Here is a 20031-nt window from a genome sequence, read left to right as displayed (position 1 = left end):
AACTAAATCCTAAACCCCAAAGATCGTTGCCCCTAGAACCTTGGAGGGGGTAAATCGTGGGTAATGCCTCAACTGGATCACAGGTTCCTCCATTGTCTATATACTTTTGCGCACAAGAGACCCTTCTTCACAGTGATTGCTCTATAAAGTTTTATGCCTATTTATCTTCATGTAATGCTGCAATTTGCAAATAATGAGGAAGGAAATGATAAAATTAATTAGATATATGAATAAAAATTTTTAAAAAAAACACGTTTATCCAATAAACATAAATAACATATTCAAGTCAATTAATAATATGACCTGTCTCAATTAAAAAATAAAAGAAAGTTTTGAATCACGCTAAAGATACAATTCAACTGACATTATGTCGCTAATTGAGCCTCATTTTTAGGTAAAAAATTAAAATACATTTTGAAATACTGTTTTGTTGAAGAATGTGCGGTTCAAAAAATAGAATTTCTCCCGTTTGGCCACTATTAAATCTCATTAAATTAAATTAAATTAAATCTCCTTCTCTTTTATTTTTAATTACACAATTTTTAATAAAATAATATCCAATCTAAATCGACAATTTGAAAAAATTGTGGGGTGGGGGCTCGCAGAAAAAAATCTCTAAGCGCACGTTTCTGAAATTTTTTTAGATTTCGAGATCCCGTCTTCACATTCTCTGGATTTTGCCACCCTTTTCGGATAGATGCAGATCTCTCTTCCCAAATTCCTCCTCGCTCTACATCTTTTGTTCGATGTTCTGTAAATCCACTGTATGCTAATCTCGCTTTATTTTCTTTGACAACTCCTCCGATAACAGTCTCCGAATTCTTCTTCTCTCTCTTAAGGGCTTAGATTTTTTTTTTTTGAGAGAGATCTTTTCTCGTTATGAAGTTTTTTTTTGAGTGTTTGGTTGGATTCATACGGCGGAAAAAAGAGTGCGCATTAGGCAATTCCTGATGTTATTTATGAATTGGCTGTGATTCAGGAAATTAATTAGGATAAGTTTTGGACACTTTTGAAGCGTTAGAGAGATGGAGGAAGGTAAAGAGCCTACTATGATTACCAGGACAAGCCAATCTAGGGTTTTGCCTCAAAGGTTGCTTCAATTGCTTGTACCTTTTCTGGCTTTATGTTTCACTTTCTCTGTAGTTAGTGTCTATACGATTAAGCATTTTGGAGTTCAAAGTATAGTTACTACAGTAAGGCCTACTTTACAGCCCTTCATTGAGGATGAGCAGAATAATCTCGACGGTTGGATCCGGCCTCCGGCCGATTTGATGCATTCAATGAGTGATCAGGAGTTGTTGTGGAGGGCATCTTTTGCACCCAAAGTGAAGAAGTATCCATTTAAGAGGGTTCCAAAGATTGCATTCATGTTCTTGACTAAGGGGCCATTGCCATTGGCACCTCTTTGGGAAAGGTTTTTTAATGGTCATGAGGGTTTGTATTCAATATATATCCATTCACTGCCATCATATCAGGCTGATTTTCCATCCTCGTCAGTTTTTTACAAGAGACAGATACCAAGTCAGGTATATATGTTTTACACCATCTTCTTTTTGATAGATGTTATGTTTTGTTCTTTAATTTTTTTGTTCTTGGGTTTCGATCTCTAGATAGCATGAGCCCATGTACTGGATTAGATATGACACCAGGGGATTAATTGAATGCAAAGCCTTTCCACCCTCCTATTTCCGAGTAATATTACAACCATTTGCTATAGGATCCTTAAACTAGGTTGGCTGTGATACTCACTAGTTTTATTTATTTATCCGTTTCTGACTGTCATGCCTGGAACAAGTTTAGCCGCTGATGGATAGAGGCATAGAGCTTTTTTCTCTACTTTGATTGTTACCTTTCCCCTTCAAAATCACATGGTAGATAAAGGTTGAACTAGGATATTCTCTTATGCATTATACCTATAAAACTGATTTTATTATACTCTTCATTAAACAGAATATGAGGAAAAGGTTGGATTGATTTGCAGTTTCGGTCCTACATCAAAGAATCAATATATGATATGTTCTCCAACCTGCATTACTGTCAACTATGAAACCGGACATGCTTCGGTTCCAGTGTCAGACAAATATTACACACCTTAATTGATAGTGGAACCCCCCAACTCACTTTGAAACTCATTGTAGTTTGTGCTCTTAGATTTCCGAATTCTCAGACTAAACCTCTTAATCCACTATGATTTTTGTCTACACTTAGTTGAACATAGCAGATCCTTTATAGGCGACTCAATTCTCTGTTCAGAGGATTCTGACTTTTTTTAGCAATCTATTCCAATTTGGTGAGGGCATAGACTTTTGGGTACTCATTCTATGGCTTTTGAAATGTGAGGTACTGTTTGTTTGTTCACTATATCAAGCACAAAGTGATGAGTAGAACAAAAGTTGGGCAGACTTTGTCAAAAATGGCTGCATTATATTTTCTCGCCAACAATGCCACTGTATTGGCTCTTGAATTGGATCTCATCCTGTACGTGAATTTCTTTAACAGGGATGTATTGGAAAGCTTGTGCATTCTTGATTGTCAGTAAGCTTATGGCATGAAATTGCAATGTACAGGAGGAGGATGGATACCCGTTCATTGTGTTTTTAAGGATCAGTATAGGGAGTATTCGTTTGAATAACAAGGAGCTGCACACTCATCGATTCTTCTGAGAGTTAAACATATTGATGACAGGAGTCATATTGATCATATAATGTGCCATGTCCACCAACGATGGGAGTTGCTTTTAGAGAGCGTGGATAAGTAGAAAGCAATGCTTTTCCCACCCCTTTATTCCTACTAAAGGAAATGGAGTAAGGGATTTATGCTTTTAGAGAACAAGACCGGATTAGTAGGAAGCGATGCTTGCCTGCCTCACTATTTTGGCCAAGGAAGTAGAGCAAGCGACATACTTAACTAGTTGCCAAACCTTCCTCTCCGAGGGGGTTGGGGGAAAACGGCTGAATACAGACAAAGTGAAAAAGCAATTTCTAACTCATGGTTAACTGAATTTTCCCATAGTATGTTTTTGATTATTTTGCTTTTTACTTGGTTCTTCTCGAGTAAATTAACAAGCATTTGATGGGTTTCTTCAAGGATAAATACTACATTTTGATATCTGGAAATACTTCTAGTCCATCATCTCATAAACTAGCTGATGATTTTGTGATTTTCTTCTTCAGGTTTCAGAATGGGGAAAAATGAGCATGTGTGACTCAGAGAGAAGACTTCTTGCTAATGCCTTGCTTGATATCAATAACGAGTGGTTTGTTCTACTTTCCGAGTCATGCATTCCCCTCTTCAATTTCACTACTGTATACAATTACATATCACAATCGAAATATAGCTTCATTGGTGCATTTGATGACCTGGGGCCATACGGGAGAGGGCGCTATAATTACAACATGTTGCCCGAGGTTAACATCACCCAATGGCGTAAAGGGTCCCAATGGTTTGAAATCAACAGAAAACTTGCTCTCTACATTGTTGAAGATGCTAAATTCTACCCAAAATTTGCAGAGTTCTGCCGACCAGCATGTTATGTGGATGAACACTATTTTCCGACTCTATTGACTATTCGGGCTGCAAATTCATTGGCAAATAGAAGCATAACGTGGACGGACTGGTCAAGGGGAGGTGCTCACCCTGCTACTTTTGGACAATCAGATATAACTGAGGAATTCATGAAGAGAATTTTTGAAGGCCAAAATTGTGTATATAATGACAAGTCATCTTCTATTTGTTATCTTTTTGCCAGAAAATTTGCTCCGAGTGCCTTGGAACGGTTATTGTTTTTTGCACCAAAGTATTTGGGATATTAAACAAGAGGAATCCATTCTTGGTTTCGAATAGATCCTTGGGATAGATTTCTTGAAACTGAGGCCAATTTATTGTTAATATGTTAGATTTCCATTTGGAGGATGGAAAATAGAGCTTCAATACAGAATGATTGAACATGGGAAGATATTGATGCGTTGGTGCTTAAAAATACATTATGGTTAATGATCAAGTCTGATTTGTTGATGGATATGTCGACTTGTATGTTTCCTAATTCGGGAGAACCGATAGTTTTTGATTCGAAAGACATTCAAATTGTTAATAATATGTTGGGTTTGAATCCCTTTCAGCACTTGACTGGAAATTTTTTTGTTTCTAATCTTTTAGCTTTCATGTAATAAAAAAACTGCGTGTTATACGCAACTAAAAATTATATATTAACCTCAAATCTCAAAATATAATAAATCATACACAACTGGTTGGTCGAATTAATTGTATTGAGAGAAATCGATTTTGATCTTTTGAACTTGTCTCAAATTTGAGTATCTTCTGTTTGGTGGGGATTAAAATCAAAATTTAATAGATTTTGATAAAAATTAATGAAATGTGGTTGAAAAGTTGTGAATCTCATAAAATACGTGGTTAAAATTAATTGTCGATTTCAACTTAAGTTAAGATATCGATTTTAATTCCTATTAAACATAGGCTTAATATGTTTTAAGATGCCCGTCAAGTATGACACGACTTATAAGGGCGTTAAGTGGTACAAGCAGATCAACATTTAGCCATACGAGTCGTTTATTGAGTGAGTTAGCTCACTCGCGGTTCATGTACAAGCCAACTCACCAACGCCAAGGAATGAGCTCATTGAATGAATTGAACTCGACATAGACAAATCAAACTAATTAACTTGTTCTATACATTTGATTCACTTGATGCCCCTGATTATGTCGTGAGATGTGCATTTTAGCAGCTAATTTATGCCGGTCCAAATAATTTTGTGTCTAGCTAAATTTAACACGTATGGTTATTATGAATCATGTTTGTAGTATAATATTTTGACAACATCGTTGCCAACATGCAAAGTGGCAAATTGTCATTGAATAGTTTAAAAAGTAATTTTTTTCTCATACAATACATTTTTGTCACCTATTAACATTATCATTAATGTGGTAAGATAATATTGTACAAATGACATTTCTCATTTATGGTCAAAAGCTATTCAATTTTAAAAAAGAGAAGGCTCCTAACAAAGTGGGATGCACGTTGATCAGTAGGCAATCGAAGGATCTCGAAAGTCAAAATTTCCATCACAAATTGACTCCTGTTTTTTGCCATGCAATTTTAGGTTTATGGCTATTGTTGACCCCAAAAAAATCACCATCAGATACCGGACCCATCCGCGCACACGTGAGCGAAGGTCCTACACGCTTAAGACACGTGGACGGTCTAGAATGAACGAATCAGGGACGTGGGAGTAGCTCAACGATGCGGGACGAGAACGTTCGGAATCCGACGGGATGTTCTTAATTCGATTGTACAATAATTACCAATCGGTGCTCATGAATATGCATGTAAATATGTTTGAACTTGTATTGCGTTGTAAAGCAATATGAAAGAGAGAGTAAAGTGTGGTTTCTTGTATTGATTCTTGCATTAGTCTTTCAATGTTATACAATGGAAGTATTTATAGTGGTACATGTGAAATGACAGTCATTGGATGAGGTGGCACGTGGTCTCATCTCTTTAATTCAAACATCAAATCCTAGGCATCATCCTTGACTTGCTAACTTGCTGCGCATTTATTACTTATGCAGAACCCCCATGCTAATGACAAGACTTGACATGTACACTTATGACAAACGTTCCATCAATCATTCTAACAAGATCTTTATATAGAAGATCTTTTGGGAGAAGTGATCATGGAAGGCGTTCCTTTATGGTTCGGAGGCTTCTGCTTCGGCTTCAGATTTGGGGCTTTTGCCACTCACGTAATACTTCGTCTTTAGGGCTTCGACTATCTTCACAGGCCTCGACCATACAAACCACCTCGGTTAGAGCGCCACGTGGTTCAAATTGAGTGGGCCATAGGCTCAAGTAGGTTGGCCAAGTATGACAGCACGTAACAATAGTCCCCAAACTCCAAGTATAGTCATTTATGTAATGTGTGGACTTTAATGAAGTAAAGCAGTGGGTTGGGTAAAAATTGAAAGAATTTTTGAACACGTGGTTCGGATTGAGTGGGCCATATGCCCAAGTAGGTTGGCCAAGTATGAAAACACTTAACAAAGCTGAGGTGGTTGGGAAACCGAACCTGCTAGGCTTAATGGCTGAATGTTGGAAAATCGAACCTGCGAGGCTTGATGGCTGAATGTTGAAGATGAAACCGAGGTGGTTGGGAAACCGAACCTGCGATGCTTGATGACTGAGTTGAAGATTAAGCCGAGGTGGTTGGAAAATCGAACCTGCGAGGCTTGATGGCTGAATGTTGAAGATGAAGCCGAGGTTCATTGACAATAATTGTTCCTTGGCAGTTGTACCAATGATTTGATGTTTTGCGCATGTTTTCGAGGAAAGGTGGCTGAACCGTTCCATGTTGAAGATGAAACCGAGGTGGTTGGGAAACCGAACCTGCGATGCTTGATGACTGAGTTGAAGATTAAGCCGAGGTGGTTGGGAAATCGAACCTGCGAGGCTTGATGGCTGAATGTTGAAGATGAAGCCGAGGTTCATTGACAATAATTGTTCCTTGGCAGTTGTACCAATGATTTGATGTTTTGCGCATGTTTTCGAGGAAAGGTGGCTGAACCGTTCGGACTTCCAAGATGCCTGTTGCCGCCGAATTAAAATCGTAATTATTAGAACAGTTGGAGCTTCTAGAAGCAGATGCGTTGGCTGAGGTACGTGGGAGACACGCTTAAATCTGAGGCTTAGATTTGGAAAACCGTTTGAATTCTACGCCTCAGATTTGATTTGAAATGAAGGGTTCAGATTGAATGAGTTTTGATCTGACGGTGGGGATTCGTCTTGGCCCTTTATAAAAGGCGAGAGAACTCCCTTTTTCCAGATTTTCCAACACTTGCAATCTGATTTCTTCTCTTAGAACTTAAACATTCCGGCGTTGAGGTAAGTCCGTTAATTGCTTTTCTAGCACACTCTGTTTGTGTAGTTTTTCAGTAGGTATTTTTCACAGAAAATCCTCCTTTTACTGCATTCTTAGTTATTTCTGAGATGGAGTCCACTTCGGGTAGGGAGTTGGTCACTGTAGCGTTACTGGACCATGGAGTCAGTCATAGGGGGATTTCGAGGTGGATAGGTATGCTATGACCGAGGAGCCAGTTGACTATAACGAAGAGTAGGGGGAGTCTAGGGTGCCTTCAAATATGACAGGGAAGAGGCTGGGGGAGATTAGGGAGAGGTACTATGTGCCTCACTATGTGGAAATGTTAGTTCCCGAAGCCCATGAGCGGGCCTATTATCCGAGGCCCGATTGTGTGGCGGTGAGTGAATACCTGTTTAAGGCAGGCATGCGTCTTCCTCTGCACCCCCTCTTTAGGGTAGTGCTGAGGAACTTCATGCTGTCGTCGACCCAGGTTCTGCCAAACGGGTAGAGCCAGTTGGTTGGCTCGTACTTCCTGTGGAAGGAAGTATCACTTGGGGAGGACATGTCTCTCCACTTCTTCATGACCCTGTTCCAGCCTAGGGTAATAGGGAAGGAGTCGAAGGGGTGGTATTACCTAAGTCCTTGGGGGGCTCTCGCACTATTTGTGGTGGGACTACCTTCTTCCATCAAGGGGTGGAAGGAGTCGTGATTTTAGGTGCGAGGCAGGTGGCATGCAATGGAGGGGGACAAAGCCTTGGCTTGCACAGTACCGACCCAGTACTACGAAGCTCATGAGTTTCCCAGCCCAAGTTTGTAATCTGTATTAAAAATTTTATTTTTCTAACTGTTGAAGCGTCCTTTGCAGATAGTAGTACGAGGTTCGAGCTGAGCAGGGAGGAGTTTGAGGTGATGGAGGACATTTACAAGAGACCTCTGAAGTTTCGCCACTTCAACCACCTCATCGACAGAAGTCGCTATTTCCCCGACTTTGAGCTAATGGCCTCCAAAGGTACGAAGCTCCCACACTTGTATATTTTTGTGTTTTCGTTTTGATACTGACAAGCTGTATTGTGCAGACAAGTTTAAGAGGAAGGAGTACCCAGCTCCTGACATGGCGTCCATACTTAAGGCAACCTCTACTGTGAAGGTGAGGCCCTTGAAGCCGGGGTCAACTGGCGCCAAGGAGGTCCAAGGCAGAGTGGAGCGTCTCTCCAAGGACAGCACATCACGGGCTTTCGAAGAGGGGACCCCCCAGAGGCCAGAAAAGTCCAAGGAGCCTCAGGGGAAGGAGAAAGTCCCTGAGGAGCCGAAGAAGAGGAAGCTGGTGCACATCTCCAACTTGTCTAGAAAATTTGGGAGTTCTGTGTCCCAAGGCAAAGAAGCCGAACTGCCAAAACTATTGGAAGCCGCCTCGAAAGCGGTTAAAATTGAAATGGTTAGGCATGCCGAGGTTGATAAGACGAGGGAGGAGGCTGCAAGGAGGCAAGCTGAGGTGGCCGAGGAGGAGGCTGCAAAATAGAAACCTGTTCGAGTACAAGGAAAGTCTCCGAACTTCCTTCCCGGTAGGGAGGAGCCTTTGGCCCCAACTTTGGTGGAGGCCCTGCCACCTGAGATTCGAAGCGCTACTGAAAGTTTTTATAAATTCTGGACGGATCGGTGGCAGCTGCACGCCTCCGCCTATAATGCCACGGACTTGACAAGGGCTCTTGTAAGCCAAAGTGTTAGGACTTTTGGCCTCGCACTGGAGTGCAGGGAGGCCCTCACTGACTTTCAGACGAGGACCCAGTCCTCTGAGAGGAAGGATGCCTCCCTTGCAGAGGAGCTGAAGGTAGCTAGGGCCGAGGCTGAAGAAGCTAGGGCCCAAAAAGTTGAAGAATCGATCAAGCTGGAGTCTACCTTGGCTCAGATAGAAGCATTGAAGAGGGAGGTACATGAGTCCCAGTGCGAGGTTGCCTCCTTGACTAAAAAGGTGGAGGTTTTCAATGACCGCCAGAAGGTGATAGCCGAAGCCTTGGAGAAGGCTAACAGGGAGTTGGCAGGGGCCTAAGATGCATACAAGTATATCGAGGGCCAAATTAAGAGGTATGTCGATGACGCAACCCATGCTAGGGAGGAAGCCCAAAATGCAAGGGAAGAGGCAGTGGAAGACTACATCGCCAACTTCCACAATACCGCAGACTACCAGAGTTTCAGCACTTATTGGAGAAACTTTGCTTATGCCGAAGTGATGGAGCAGGCTGAGGAGTTGTATCCCAATCATGATCTGTCGCAACTCAGGTTGGAGTTTGTGGACGAAGTGCATCAAACCCTAGCTGATGAAGTGGTGGGAGATGAAGTAGCAGAGGTAGAAGAAGCAAATTCTGATGCTCAAGCTGCGGAAGTCCCAACTGCTGAGGCATCTCCATCATCTTCCCAGATTTAGGATGGTTTTCTTTTCAGTTAGCCATGATGTACTGGCCTCAAGCCCCCCTTTTGTAATATAAGTTGAAAATCAATATAATATCTTTTTCATTCAATGTTGCTTCTTTCTCTTAAGTGTGTTGGCCTTATTAAGTAATTGAACGCAATGTTAATTGAAGGACTAAATAACTTTAACTGGGTATCCTGACTCCAATCACTTGAACAAATAAATTGTATGCAGGCCTCACGAGTATGACCAATATTGGACTTAAGCAAACGAATTGTTCTTAAGTTTAATAACTGTAACCTAAAGAGATCTTAAGAATAAATTATTGCAGCCGAACTGGGAATATTACTCTGATTTAAGTGTATGAGCCTCGGAGTTCAGGTGAGGTGGCCCAGAGATGGGACGCTGGCCTCTCCTCCGAGGTGACGACGCTTTCCAACATGGTGGATGGTGCAGCCATGTTGAGGCTTCTCCCCTTGGCGTTCAGCCTCGCCAAAGGGGGGCATGTGCATGCGCCTCGGAGTTCAAGTGAGGAGGCCCAGTGATGGGACCCTGACCTCTCCTCTGAGGTGATGACGCTTCCCAACATGGTGGATGGTGCAGCCATGTTGAGACTTCTCCCCTTGGCGTTCAGCCTCGCCAAAGGGGGCATGTGCACGCGTCTCAGAGTTCAAGCGATGTGGCCCAGAGATGGGACCCTGGCCTCTCCTCCGAGGTGACGAAGTAATTCAACACGTTAATTTAATCATAGGATTTTATTGAACCATAGAAATGTTACAAAAGCTGGGAAAGATTCCAGCGAGGTAGTACATTCATTGGTAATAGATTCTGAGGTGTTTAATATTCCATGGACGGGGTTGTGCCTTGTCGTTCATGTCTTCAATCCAGCAAGTCCCAGGCTGGATCTTTTCTCTAATTTTATATGGGCCTTCCCAGTTCGGACGCAGGGAATCGGAACCAGGTTCCTTTGAGGAGATGAAAACTCTCCTAAGGACCAAGTCGTTAATTCGGAATGATCTCTTCTTTACTTTTGTGTTGAAGTACTTCGTCATCTTCCTTTGATATGTGCCGAGCTTCAATTGGGAGTCGTCTCTTCTTTCTTCAATGAAGTCGAGGTCGCACCTCCAAAGCTCATCGTTTGTCATCTCACTAAAATGCAGACGTCTTGGAGACGGAAGCCCGACCTCAACGGGGCTCGTGGTGGTTCGGATCGGCCAAAGTGCTTGTGGCAACTCATCCACCCAAGCCCCTTTTGACACATCAAGCTTCCTTTTTAGGACATGTTTGATTGTTTTGTTCACAGCCTCAACTTAGCCATTTGCTTGTGGGTGGTGAAGCGTGGAGAAATGCTTCTTGATGCCGAGTTCTTCGCATAGTGCCCTGACCTTCTTGTTGTTAAATTGTCTACCATTGTCTGAGACGATTGAGTAGGAAATCCCGAACCGACATATAATATTCTTCCATAAGAACTTGGAAGTGTTGGCATCTGTGATTTTTGCCAGTGGTTTAGCCTCAGCCCATTTTGTAAAGCAATCAATGGCCACAATTGCAAAACTAGCACCTCCTCTACCTTTAGGTAGAGGACCTATGAGGTCCTCACCCCATTTCGAGAAAGGCCAAAGGCTGGATACTGCGGTCAAATCCTGCGACGGTTGTCTTTGTATCGAAGAAAACCGTTGGCATTTATCACACTTTCATACAAACTCGAGGGCATTCCTTTTCAGGGTAGACTAGTAGTACCCCTGCCTCAATATCTTTTGTGCCAAAGATAGACCTCCGGAGTGATTGCCGCACACGCCCTCATGGACTTCTCTTAATATGTAAGTAGCCTCTTCTCCTCCAACGCATTGTAAGAGTGGGGAGGAGAGGCTTTTCTTATAGAGAACATCATCAACGAAGAGGAAGTGGGCTGACCTCCTCCTTAGCTTGTAGGCCTCATGCTTGTTAGTGGGAAGTACCTGATCTTTGAGGTATGCTACGGTTGGCTGCATCTAGGTAGGAGTTCCAGCGACTCACATTACATTAGGGGCCTCGGTTGACGGCAGGAGGAGGTGCTCTATAGGTACTATTGTGAGTAGTTCTGAATCCTTGCTACTAGCGAGCTTGGAGAGTGCATCCGCATGAGAATTTTCGATGTGAGGGATCTGGGTTTGTTAAAACTTTTCAAAGGATGGGATGAGGTTCATCACTATTTTCAAGTAGGAAGCCATCGTTTTGTCCTTGGCTAAGAAGTTACCATTTACTTGGCTAACAACCAGCTGGGAGTCACTGCTGATGAGTAGCCTCTTTACTTGCATTTCCTTGGCCAGCCTGAGGCCTGCAAGAAGTGCCTCATATTCTGCTACATTGTTGATGACTTTGAACTCGAACCTCACTGCTGAGTTTAGCTTGTGACCTTCAGGGCTAATGAGGACAATTCCAGCACTTGAGCCGACGTCTTCGGTCGACCCGTCAACGAATAAGTTCCACGTAGGGGGCTCGACGGGTTCCATGATTTCACCTACCTCGGGTAAATTGGCTAATTTTACCACAAAGTCAACTAAGGCTTGACCCTTGATAACTGTCCTAGCCTTGAACATGAGGTCAAATTCACTTAGCTCTACTGCCCACTTCAATAATCTTCCTGAGGCATCGAGCTTTTGGAGCACTTGCCTTAGGGGAAAGTTTGTTAGTACGTGGATAGTGTGAGCTTGGAAATAGGGTCACAATTTTCTGTAGGCCGTGATCAAGGCCAAAGCGAGCTTCTCCATATCGGGGTAACATGTTTCCGGCGATAGGAGTGCTTTACTTGTATAGTAAACGGGAAGTTGGGTGGTCCCTTCTTCTCGGGTTAGAACCGAATTGATGGCCTCATTGGAGATGGCCAGATATAGCTGTAGGATCTCACCGAGCTTCGGTTTGGAGAAGAGGGGGGCCTCCCCAGGTGCCTTTTCAAGCCTTGGAAGACCTCTTCACATTCCTCGTTCCATTGGAACTTCTTCCCAGCTTTCAGCACTTTAAAAAATGGGAGGCATTTGTCTGTAGCCTTGGAAATGAAGCGGCTAAGTGCGGCCACTCGCCCAATAAAACTTTGCACCTTCTTTGACTTTTGGGGGACCTCATCTTGTATAGGACCTCAATCTTCTTAGGGTTGGCTTCAATTCCACGTTGATTGACCATATATCCTAAGAATTTTCTGGAGGCCACTCCAAAGACGCACTTGAGGGGGTTGAGACTCATCCTATATCTTCTCAAGATTTGGAAGGTACTGTTGAGTTGCGTTATGTGATCCTCAGCCCCCAAACTTTTTACCAACATATCGTCCACGTATACCTCCATTGTCTTGCCGGTGAGGTCCATAAACATTTTGTTGACAAGTCTTTGGTAAGTCACTCCGGCGTTTTTCAACCCGAAGGGTATTATCCTATAACAATAAAGGCCTCGGTCTATAATGAAAGAGGTGTGCTCCTCATCGGCCGGTTGCATGGGTATTTGGTTGTAGCCGGAGTATGCATCCATAAAGCTCAACAACTCGTGCCCAACCGTGGAGTCTACTAGTTGGTCAATCCTTGGGAGAGGAAAGTTGTCTTTCGAGCAAGCTCTGTTGAGGTTGGTGAAGTCGATGCACACCCTCCACTTGCTGTTGTGTTTTTTTCACTAAAATCGGGTTGGAGACCCACCTCAGTTATGTAGCCTCCCTGATAAAGTCGTTTTGAATAAGCTTCTGAACCTCTTCCTTCAGAGCCTCGTACCTTTAAGGATTGAGGGCTCTCCTTTTTTGTCTGTGCGAGGCAACCTTAGGATCGACTTTCAGGTGGTGGCAACTGACCTTGAGGTCTATGCCCACCAATTCCTCATGCTTCCAAGCAAAGACATCAAGATTCTTACTTAGGAAATCTTTAATCTTTTCCTTCAAAATGTTGGATAAGCCCTTGCCTACTTTTAGCATCTTGGATGGGTCTCGGGGGTCGACCAAGAAGCTCTCAAGTTCTTCAACTGGGGATGCTTGAGGCTCGTGTTCAATTATGCGGGGATTGATCTCATCGATGACCAATACCTCCGGATTGGGTGGTGCATCAATCATATTGATATCTTCTGGTTCAGTGGGAGCATCACCTGGGACGTCAGCCATGACTATATCGGCTATGACTATATGGACGTCCTGGGGCTCTACATTTTTTATGGAGCTTAGATAACACTCTCTCGGTCCTCTTTGGTCACCTCTCACCATTACCACCCCACTTTTCGTCAAGAATTTCATGCATAGGTGGTGGATGGAGGTGACTGCTCCTAATTCTTTTAGGGCTGGCCTACCTAATACTCCATGGTAGGTTGATCGACTTTCGACAATGATGAACTCCATGAAGTTCATCGTAGATTGGAGAGACTCTCCCATCTCCACTGCAAGTGTTATCTTTCCCCTTGGAGTGATGCTATCTCCGGTGAATCCGTACAGAGGAGTTGTGGTAGGTGTCAACTTATGATCCAATATCATCTTGTCAAAGACGAATTCGAATAGAATGTTGACAGAGTTACCGTTGTCAACTAACATTCGCTTGAGCCCATTTCGGGCTATGACAGCTCTCACAACAAGTGCATCGCAGTGGGGGTAGTGAACTCCTTCGGCATCCTCCTGGGTGAAGACAATGGGTGGAACTTGGTTCTTCCGAGAGCTGCTATCCACAATGTAGCTTGCCAAAGGGGGGGTGTTTAGCCTCCGGGGCGTAATTCCTTTTGGCGTTTCATATTTCACCGCCAACATATGGTCCTCCAAATATGGTATCCACCTCGTGGATAGGGGCCTCATCCTGAGCTTGTCGATTTCTTCGGTGCCTGCACCCTTCCCTAGGCCTCTCCGTATCATGCTCCATTCGTCGTGGGGAAACATCCCTTTGACGAGAAGCGGCCTCCTCACGGCCACGTTGGTTGTCGTGCCTGGATGGGGGCCTGTTCGCCTGGAGCGATTCATTTCTGTCCCTAGGGGGTTCCTGCCGGGAGCGGTGCGCATAGTCTCGGCAATCCGCTATGTCGTGTCCATAGGACCGGTGGTGTACATAATATCCCGGTGGGTTCTGATTTGACCTATTTCTAGGTCCCAAACCTCGGCCTCGACCTCTCCCCCTACGGGATTCTTGTGGGGTTTCTATCTGCTAGATGTTAGTAATTGGGTTGATATCCTCATATGCCAAGGTAGGAACTACATTCAAAGTGGTGGTGGCAAGTGCTTGGCCAGAACTCTCATTTCCAGTCTGGTTCATTTGGTAGTCCATCAAGTGGGAGGTCGGCCCTCTAACGCGCTGCCTTTGAAGAGGTGGGAGGTCCCTACTTGCCATGTTCCTATGCTCAATCAATTCTTCATTGATGATTTCTCGCCTCATCATCTCAAGTAGGGCATCATAGGTGGTGGGATCTTGGTTTTGCACGTCCCTCCAGAATAGGGTATTCATGTTTAGACCTCCCCTTAATGCGGATAGCACCTTACGATCGGTGACTTGCACGCAATATGTCATCTCATCGGTGAAGTGTGATAAGAAACTCTTTAGGGACTCCCCATGTGCTTGTCTCATATCTTGGAGTCGTTGGATGGGGGCCTCTCCTTCTTTGCTTACCGCGAACCTCTTCAAGAATGTTGTCTTGAACTCGGGCCAGCTTCTTATGCTCCCAGGCGGTAACCTACCATACCAAATTTTGGCCACTCCACTAAGTGTTAAATGGAAAGCTTTACACTTCACAACTGGGTGGCGCCGCTTAGGCTCATGTGAGTTTTATAAGCATTCAGGTGCTTCTCTGGGGCGCCCTTTCCGTCATACTTTGGTATCTTTGGCATTACATAGTGGCTTGGAACCTGTGCACTCCTTAGTTCCCTTGAGAACGGCAAATTCTCATCGTCATTGTCCAAGTCATACGACCTCTACTGTTCATCTGAATCGTATTCATCGGCCTCTTGCCGTGGTTGTTGGTGGGAGGTTCCGGGACGGTTCCTAACCTCTTTCTCCCTCCTCTGGAGCCTATTTTCATTCCTTTCTTCCGGCTGCTGGGGCATTGGAGGTGAAGGTGGTGGCCTTAGGCTGGTGAGTCTATTGTTGCCTAAGCCTCGGTTTAGCGGGGCTAATTCTGTCAAATACACTGCCTGCCTTCCTATGTCTTGACTCCTGTTCATACGGAGGTGGGAAGTTATCATGGTTCAATGGAACCTCGGTGGGTCGGCCAGAAGCGTCGTTGGAGGAAACATCAACTTCAACTTCCCTTTCAAATGGGCTTCCACCTCGGATATAGTCCGGCGAGGCAGCTCTATGACTTTGAATTTCATCTTCTTGCTGGTAGTGCCCTTGAGGGGTGTATGGAGGAATGGGGAAGCTTCTCTGGCCTTGCATTTGGGCCATGAGCTCCCTCATAGCCAAGTTTTGGCTAGCAATATCCCTTATGTTGGCCGCCATGGCAGCCATTTCTCTTGACAGTCGTGTCGTCACCTGCATTCCACCTCTTATTTGGTGGTGGTGGAGTCTTTACCGAGCTGCTGGGGCAGCGGGTGGAAGAGGCACATTTGCATCTTCTCTTACCCTTCTGGGGGGTGTGTCTTCGTTTGAACTCATTTTCTTTTCGTCTGACTCTTCAAATTTTGCTAAGTTGTGGGGCTTCCTCTTGTTCTTTTTCAAGAACAAATCATTTTTCAAGGAGGATGCCTAAATGCACTTCAATAAGCTCTCACCACAAGGTTGTTCGTGGTTATGGCATGGTTTTCCACAGACGGTGCCAATCTGTTGACCCTAAAAAATGTCGCCAACAGATGCCGGACCCACCCGCGCACCCGTGAGCGAAGGTCCTACACACTTAAGACATGTGGACGGTCTAAAATGAACGGATCAGGGGCGTGGGAGTAGCTCAACGATGTGGGACGAGAACGTTCGAAATCCGACGGGATGTTCTTAATCCGATTGTACAATAATTACCAATCGGTGCTCATGAATATGCATGTAAATATGTTTAAACTCGTATTGTGTTGTAAAGCAATATGAAAGAGAGAGTAAAGTGTGATTTCTTGTAATAATTCTTGCATTAGTCCTTCAATGTTACACAAGGGAAGTATTTATAGTGGTACATGTGAAATGACAACCATTGGATGAGGTGGCACGTGGCCTCATATCTTTAATTCAAACATCCAATACTAGGCATCATCCTGACTTGCTAGCTTGCTGCGCATTTATTGCTTATGCAGAACCCTCATGCTAATGACAAGACTTGATATGTACACTTATAACAAACGTTCCATCAATCATTCTAACAAGATCTTTATGTAAAAGATCTCTTGGGAGAATTGATCATGGAAGACGTTCCTTCATGGTTCGGAGGCTTTCGCTTCGGCTTCTGATTCGGGGTTTCTGCCACTCACGTAATACTTCCGCTTTAGGGTTTCGGCTATCTTCACAGGCCTCGACATGAAGGGCCTCAGCCATACAAACCACCTCGGCTAGAGCGCCACGTGATTCGGATTGAGTGGGCCATAGGCCTAAATAGGTTGGCCAAGTATGACAACACGTAACAGCTATGATTAGTCAACTGAAAGAACGTGGATCCAACGAACTGCACAGTTCTAATTCCACATTATTGATGCTCACATGGTGTTGCCACTGGCGGACCGGGGGGGCATGCAGGGTCAATTGACCCCCCAATTTTTAGGATTTTTTTTAATATAAATAAATATTAGATCAAAATTAAAATAGACAAAGGTCACAACTCACAAACCTAACATTTCTTCCCTGCTTGGCAGACAACGATTTCTCTCTCTCTCACTCGACTCTCGTCTCTCACTCTCCGGCAGGCGGCAGGCCGGCTCTCGCACAGTGCACTCCCACCAGTTCCTTGCTTCTACAAATTCACAGACTTACTCTTTCCCACGCAGTGCACTGTGCACGCACCGGTGACCGGCCAGTCGGCCACCCCCACCTGGACCGCTTTGCGCCTGACCTGCCTCTATGTGACTGCAACAACAGCTATGATTAGTCAACTGAAAGAACGTGGATCCAACGAACTGCACAGTTCTAATTCCACATTATTGATGCTCACATGGTGTTGCCACTGGCGGACCGGGGGGGCATGCAGGGTCAATTGACCCCCCAATTTTTAGGATTTTTTTTAATATAAATAAATATTAGATCAAAATTAAAATAGACAAAGGTCACAACTCACAAACCTAACATTTCTTCCCTGCTTGGCAGACAACGATTTCTCTCTCTCTCACTCGACTCTCGTCTCTCACTCTCCGGCAGGCGGCAGGCTGGCTCTCGCACAGTGCACTCCCACCAGTTCCTTGCTTCTACAAATTCACAGACTTGCTCTTTCCCACGCAGTGCACTGTGCACGCACCGGTGACCGGCCAGTCGGCCACCCCCACCTGGACCGCTTTGCGCCTGACCTGCCTCTATGTGACTGCAACAGTCGACGCCGAACCCGGGCTTACCATTTTTACTGACTTGAAAGTTGAAGGTTAGAAGCTTTACTCAAAATTTTTCTTTGAATTCTTCTCGACAGTAAGTCAGTAACTGCTTAGTGCTTAGCCAGTTAACCTGCTTTGCTGCCGCCTGCCTGCCTCTCTGCTGTTAGAGTGTTAGTTACTTCTATTTCTTGAATTGGATTTATGTACAATGCAATTAATCAATTATGATTCCTGTTCGGTTTCCTGCCCAATAAATGTAATTTAGGGATTTCTGAATTCTGATTTAGGGCTTTGATTTAGGAAATTGACCAATTTCTGATTTTGGGTTTGTTACTTATTTATATGTAAATTGATAATATTGATTTGGAATTGGGAAGATTGAAAATTTGAAACTGTCTGACTTTTGGTAGGAAATTAGGTATGACATAGTATAAACTGATTTAGGCATTTCTAATCATGTTGATTTTTCATTTTTGGTTTGTTTCAGTTATGGAAAAATACTTTAAACGTACATCTGCGATTTCCTGTGATGAACAAAATATTGATGAAAGGAATGTTCGAAAGAAAAGGGATGAAAACAATGTTCGAGATGTTGATGTTGGGGGTATTGGAGATGTTGATGTTGGAGATGTTGGGGATGTTGGAGACGTTGGGGGTATTGGAGAGGTTGGAGATGTTGATGTTGGATTTGGGGGTATTGGTGACGTTGGAAATGTTGAGGATATTGGAGATGTTGGAAATAGTGGAGATGTTGGGGATGTTGATGTTGCACAGCTTCCCTCTGATCCTGGATTGAGAGTTCCAATACAAAATTATGATATTAATATTCGAGATGTGATTCGAAGAGCATATATGCAAAGAGGTCCTTATTAGCCTCGCAATCATATATTTCCACCCACAAAAATAGGTAAAGTAGATCGACGATTTTGTGTTTCGTGGTATAATGAGCATCCCACTTGGTTGGAATACAGTATAGCAAATGATGCAGTTTTTTGCTTTTATTGTTATCTTTTCGGTTTGAATGGTGGTTCATTTGTTAAAGGTGGATTCTCAAATTGGAAAAAGAAAGAATATATAAGAAAACACGTTGGGGCTTCAAGTAGTGCACACAATCAAGCTCGGGTCAAATATGAATTGTTCAACAATCAAGAACAAAGTATTCGATCTTGTCTCGTTAAACAATCGCATCAAGCTTGAACAAATTATCGAATCCGATTAAATGCTTCAATTGATTGTGTTCGATTTCTTCTACGACAAGGGATGGCATTTCGTGGACATGATGAATCTGAAGATTCAAACAATCAAGGAAACTTTCTTGAACTGTTGCATTGGTTGTGTGATCATAATCCTGAGATTAAGGCCGTTGCTTTGACAAATGCACCTGAGAATTTGAAATTAACATCACCAAGAGTGCAAAAAGATATTGTAAGTGCTATCGCTTCTGAATGTCTACATGTGATTATCGAAAATATTCGTGATAGTTTCTTCTCAATTTTAGTTGATGAATCTCGAGACATTTCTGTGAAAGAGCAAATGTCAGTTGTCATTCGTTATGTGAAGAATGGGTGTATATTGGAACATTTTATTGGTGTCATTCATGTTTTGAATACCACAACTGCCTCACTTAAGGCTGCAATTGATCAATTATTCTCAATGCATAGTTTAAGCATATCTAATTTGAGAGGTCAGGGATATGACGGAGCTAGTAACATTCGAGGTGAGTATAATGGCCTCAAAGCACTTATTTTGAAAGAAAATCCAAGTGCTTACTATATTCATTGCTTTGCTCATCAACTTCAATTAGCTCTTGTAGCCGTGGCACAGAAACATCCGAAGATTGAAACTTTCTTTACTACAGTACATAGATTGGTGAATATTGTTTGAGGATCAGCTAAACGGAGTGATCTTATTCGAGAGAATCAAAGATTGAAAATTCTTGAATCACTCAATATTGGTGAAATATCAAGCGGACGAGGTCTCAATCAAGAAATTACTCTTCAGCGTCCTGGGGATACACGTTGGGGCTCTCACTATAGTTGTTTAATTAACTTGATTACCATGTTTTCAACTATAGTCGAAGTCATTGAGATGATTGCTACTGATTCTACAAGTACCGGAACAAGAGGTGATGCATGCATTTCATTGGAGTTGATGTTAAGATTTGAATTTGCATTTAATCTATATCTCATGAAAAAAGATTTTAGGGATTTCAAACGAATTGTCAAAAGCATTACAAAGAAAAGATCAAGATATTGTCAATGCTAGATATGTAAAACACAACTCCAAACCATGAGAGATGATGGATGGGATTCCTTTTTGGGAGTGATTTGTTCGTTTTGT

The 20031-nt window shown here is 43.3% G+C and overlaps 2 protein-coding genes across 2 annotated transcripts in view; both read left to right on the top strand.

Moving 5' to 3' along the window:
* Nucleotides 1-599: 599 nt before the first annotated feature.
* LOC111376117 lies at nucleotides 600-4020 on the top strand. The gene is made up of 2 exons (XM_022999044.1): nucleotides 600-1526; nucleotides 3174-4020. The coding sequence occupies exons 1-2, from the start codon at nucleotides 1026-1028 to the stop codon at nucleotides 3810-3812; spliced, it is 1140 nt and encodes a 379-aa protein (XP_022854812.1). The 5' UTR covers nucleotides 600-1025; the 3' UTR covers nucleotides 3813-4020.
* Nucleotides 4021-18951: 14931 nt separating this feature from the next.
* Nucleotides 18952-20031, top strand: part of LOC111376114 (zinc finger MYM-type protein 1-like) — an 8182-nt gene continuing 7102 nt past the window's right edge. The window contains exons 1-2 of the mRNA XM_022999041.1: nucleotides 18952-19408; nucleotides 19583-19816. Of these exons, the coding sequence (XP_022854809.1) occupies nucleotides 18952-19408; nucleotides 19583-19816 (691 nt within the window). The remainder of the gene's footprint in view (nucleotides 19409-19582; nucleotides 19817-20031) is intronic.

The sequence above is a fragment of the Olea europaea genome, unplaced genomic scaffold (assembly GCF_002742605.1).
Source record: "Olea europaea var. sylvestris unplaced genomic scaffold, O_europaea_v1 scaffold1454, whole genome shotgun sequence".
NCBI lineage: Eukaryota > Viridiplantae > Streptophyta > Magnoliopsida > Lamiales > Oleaceae > Olea > Olea europaea.
This window is presented reverse-complemented; position numbering and strand designations above follow the sequence as displayed.

Bases quoted from the DNA above. Each gene is read 5' to 3' on its own strand.
- LOC111376117 (XM_022999044.1), top strand. From the start codon at position 1,026: ATGGAGGAAGGTAAAGAGCCTACTATGATTACCAGGACAAGCCAATCT. The intron at 1,527-3,173 runs GTATATATGTTT...TTTCTTCTTCAG, and splicing joins AGAGACAGATACCAAGTCAG to GTTTCAGAATGGGGAAAAAT.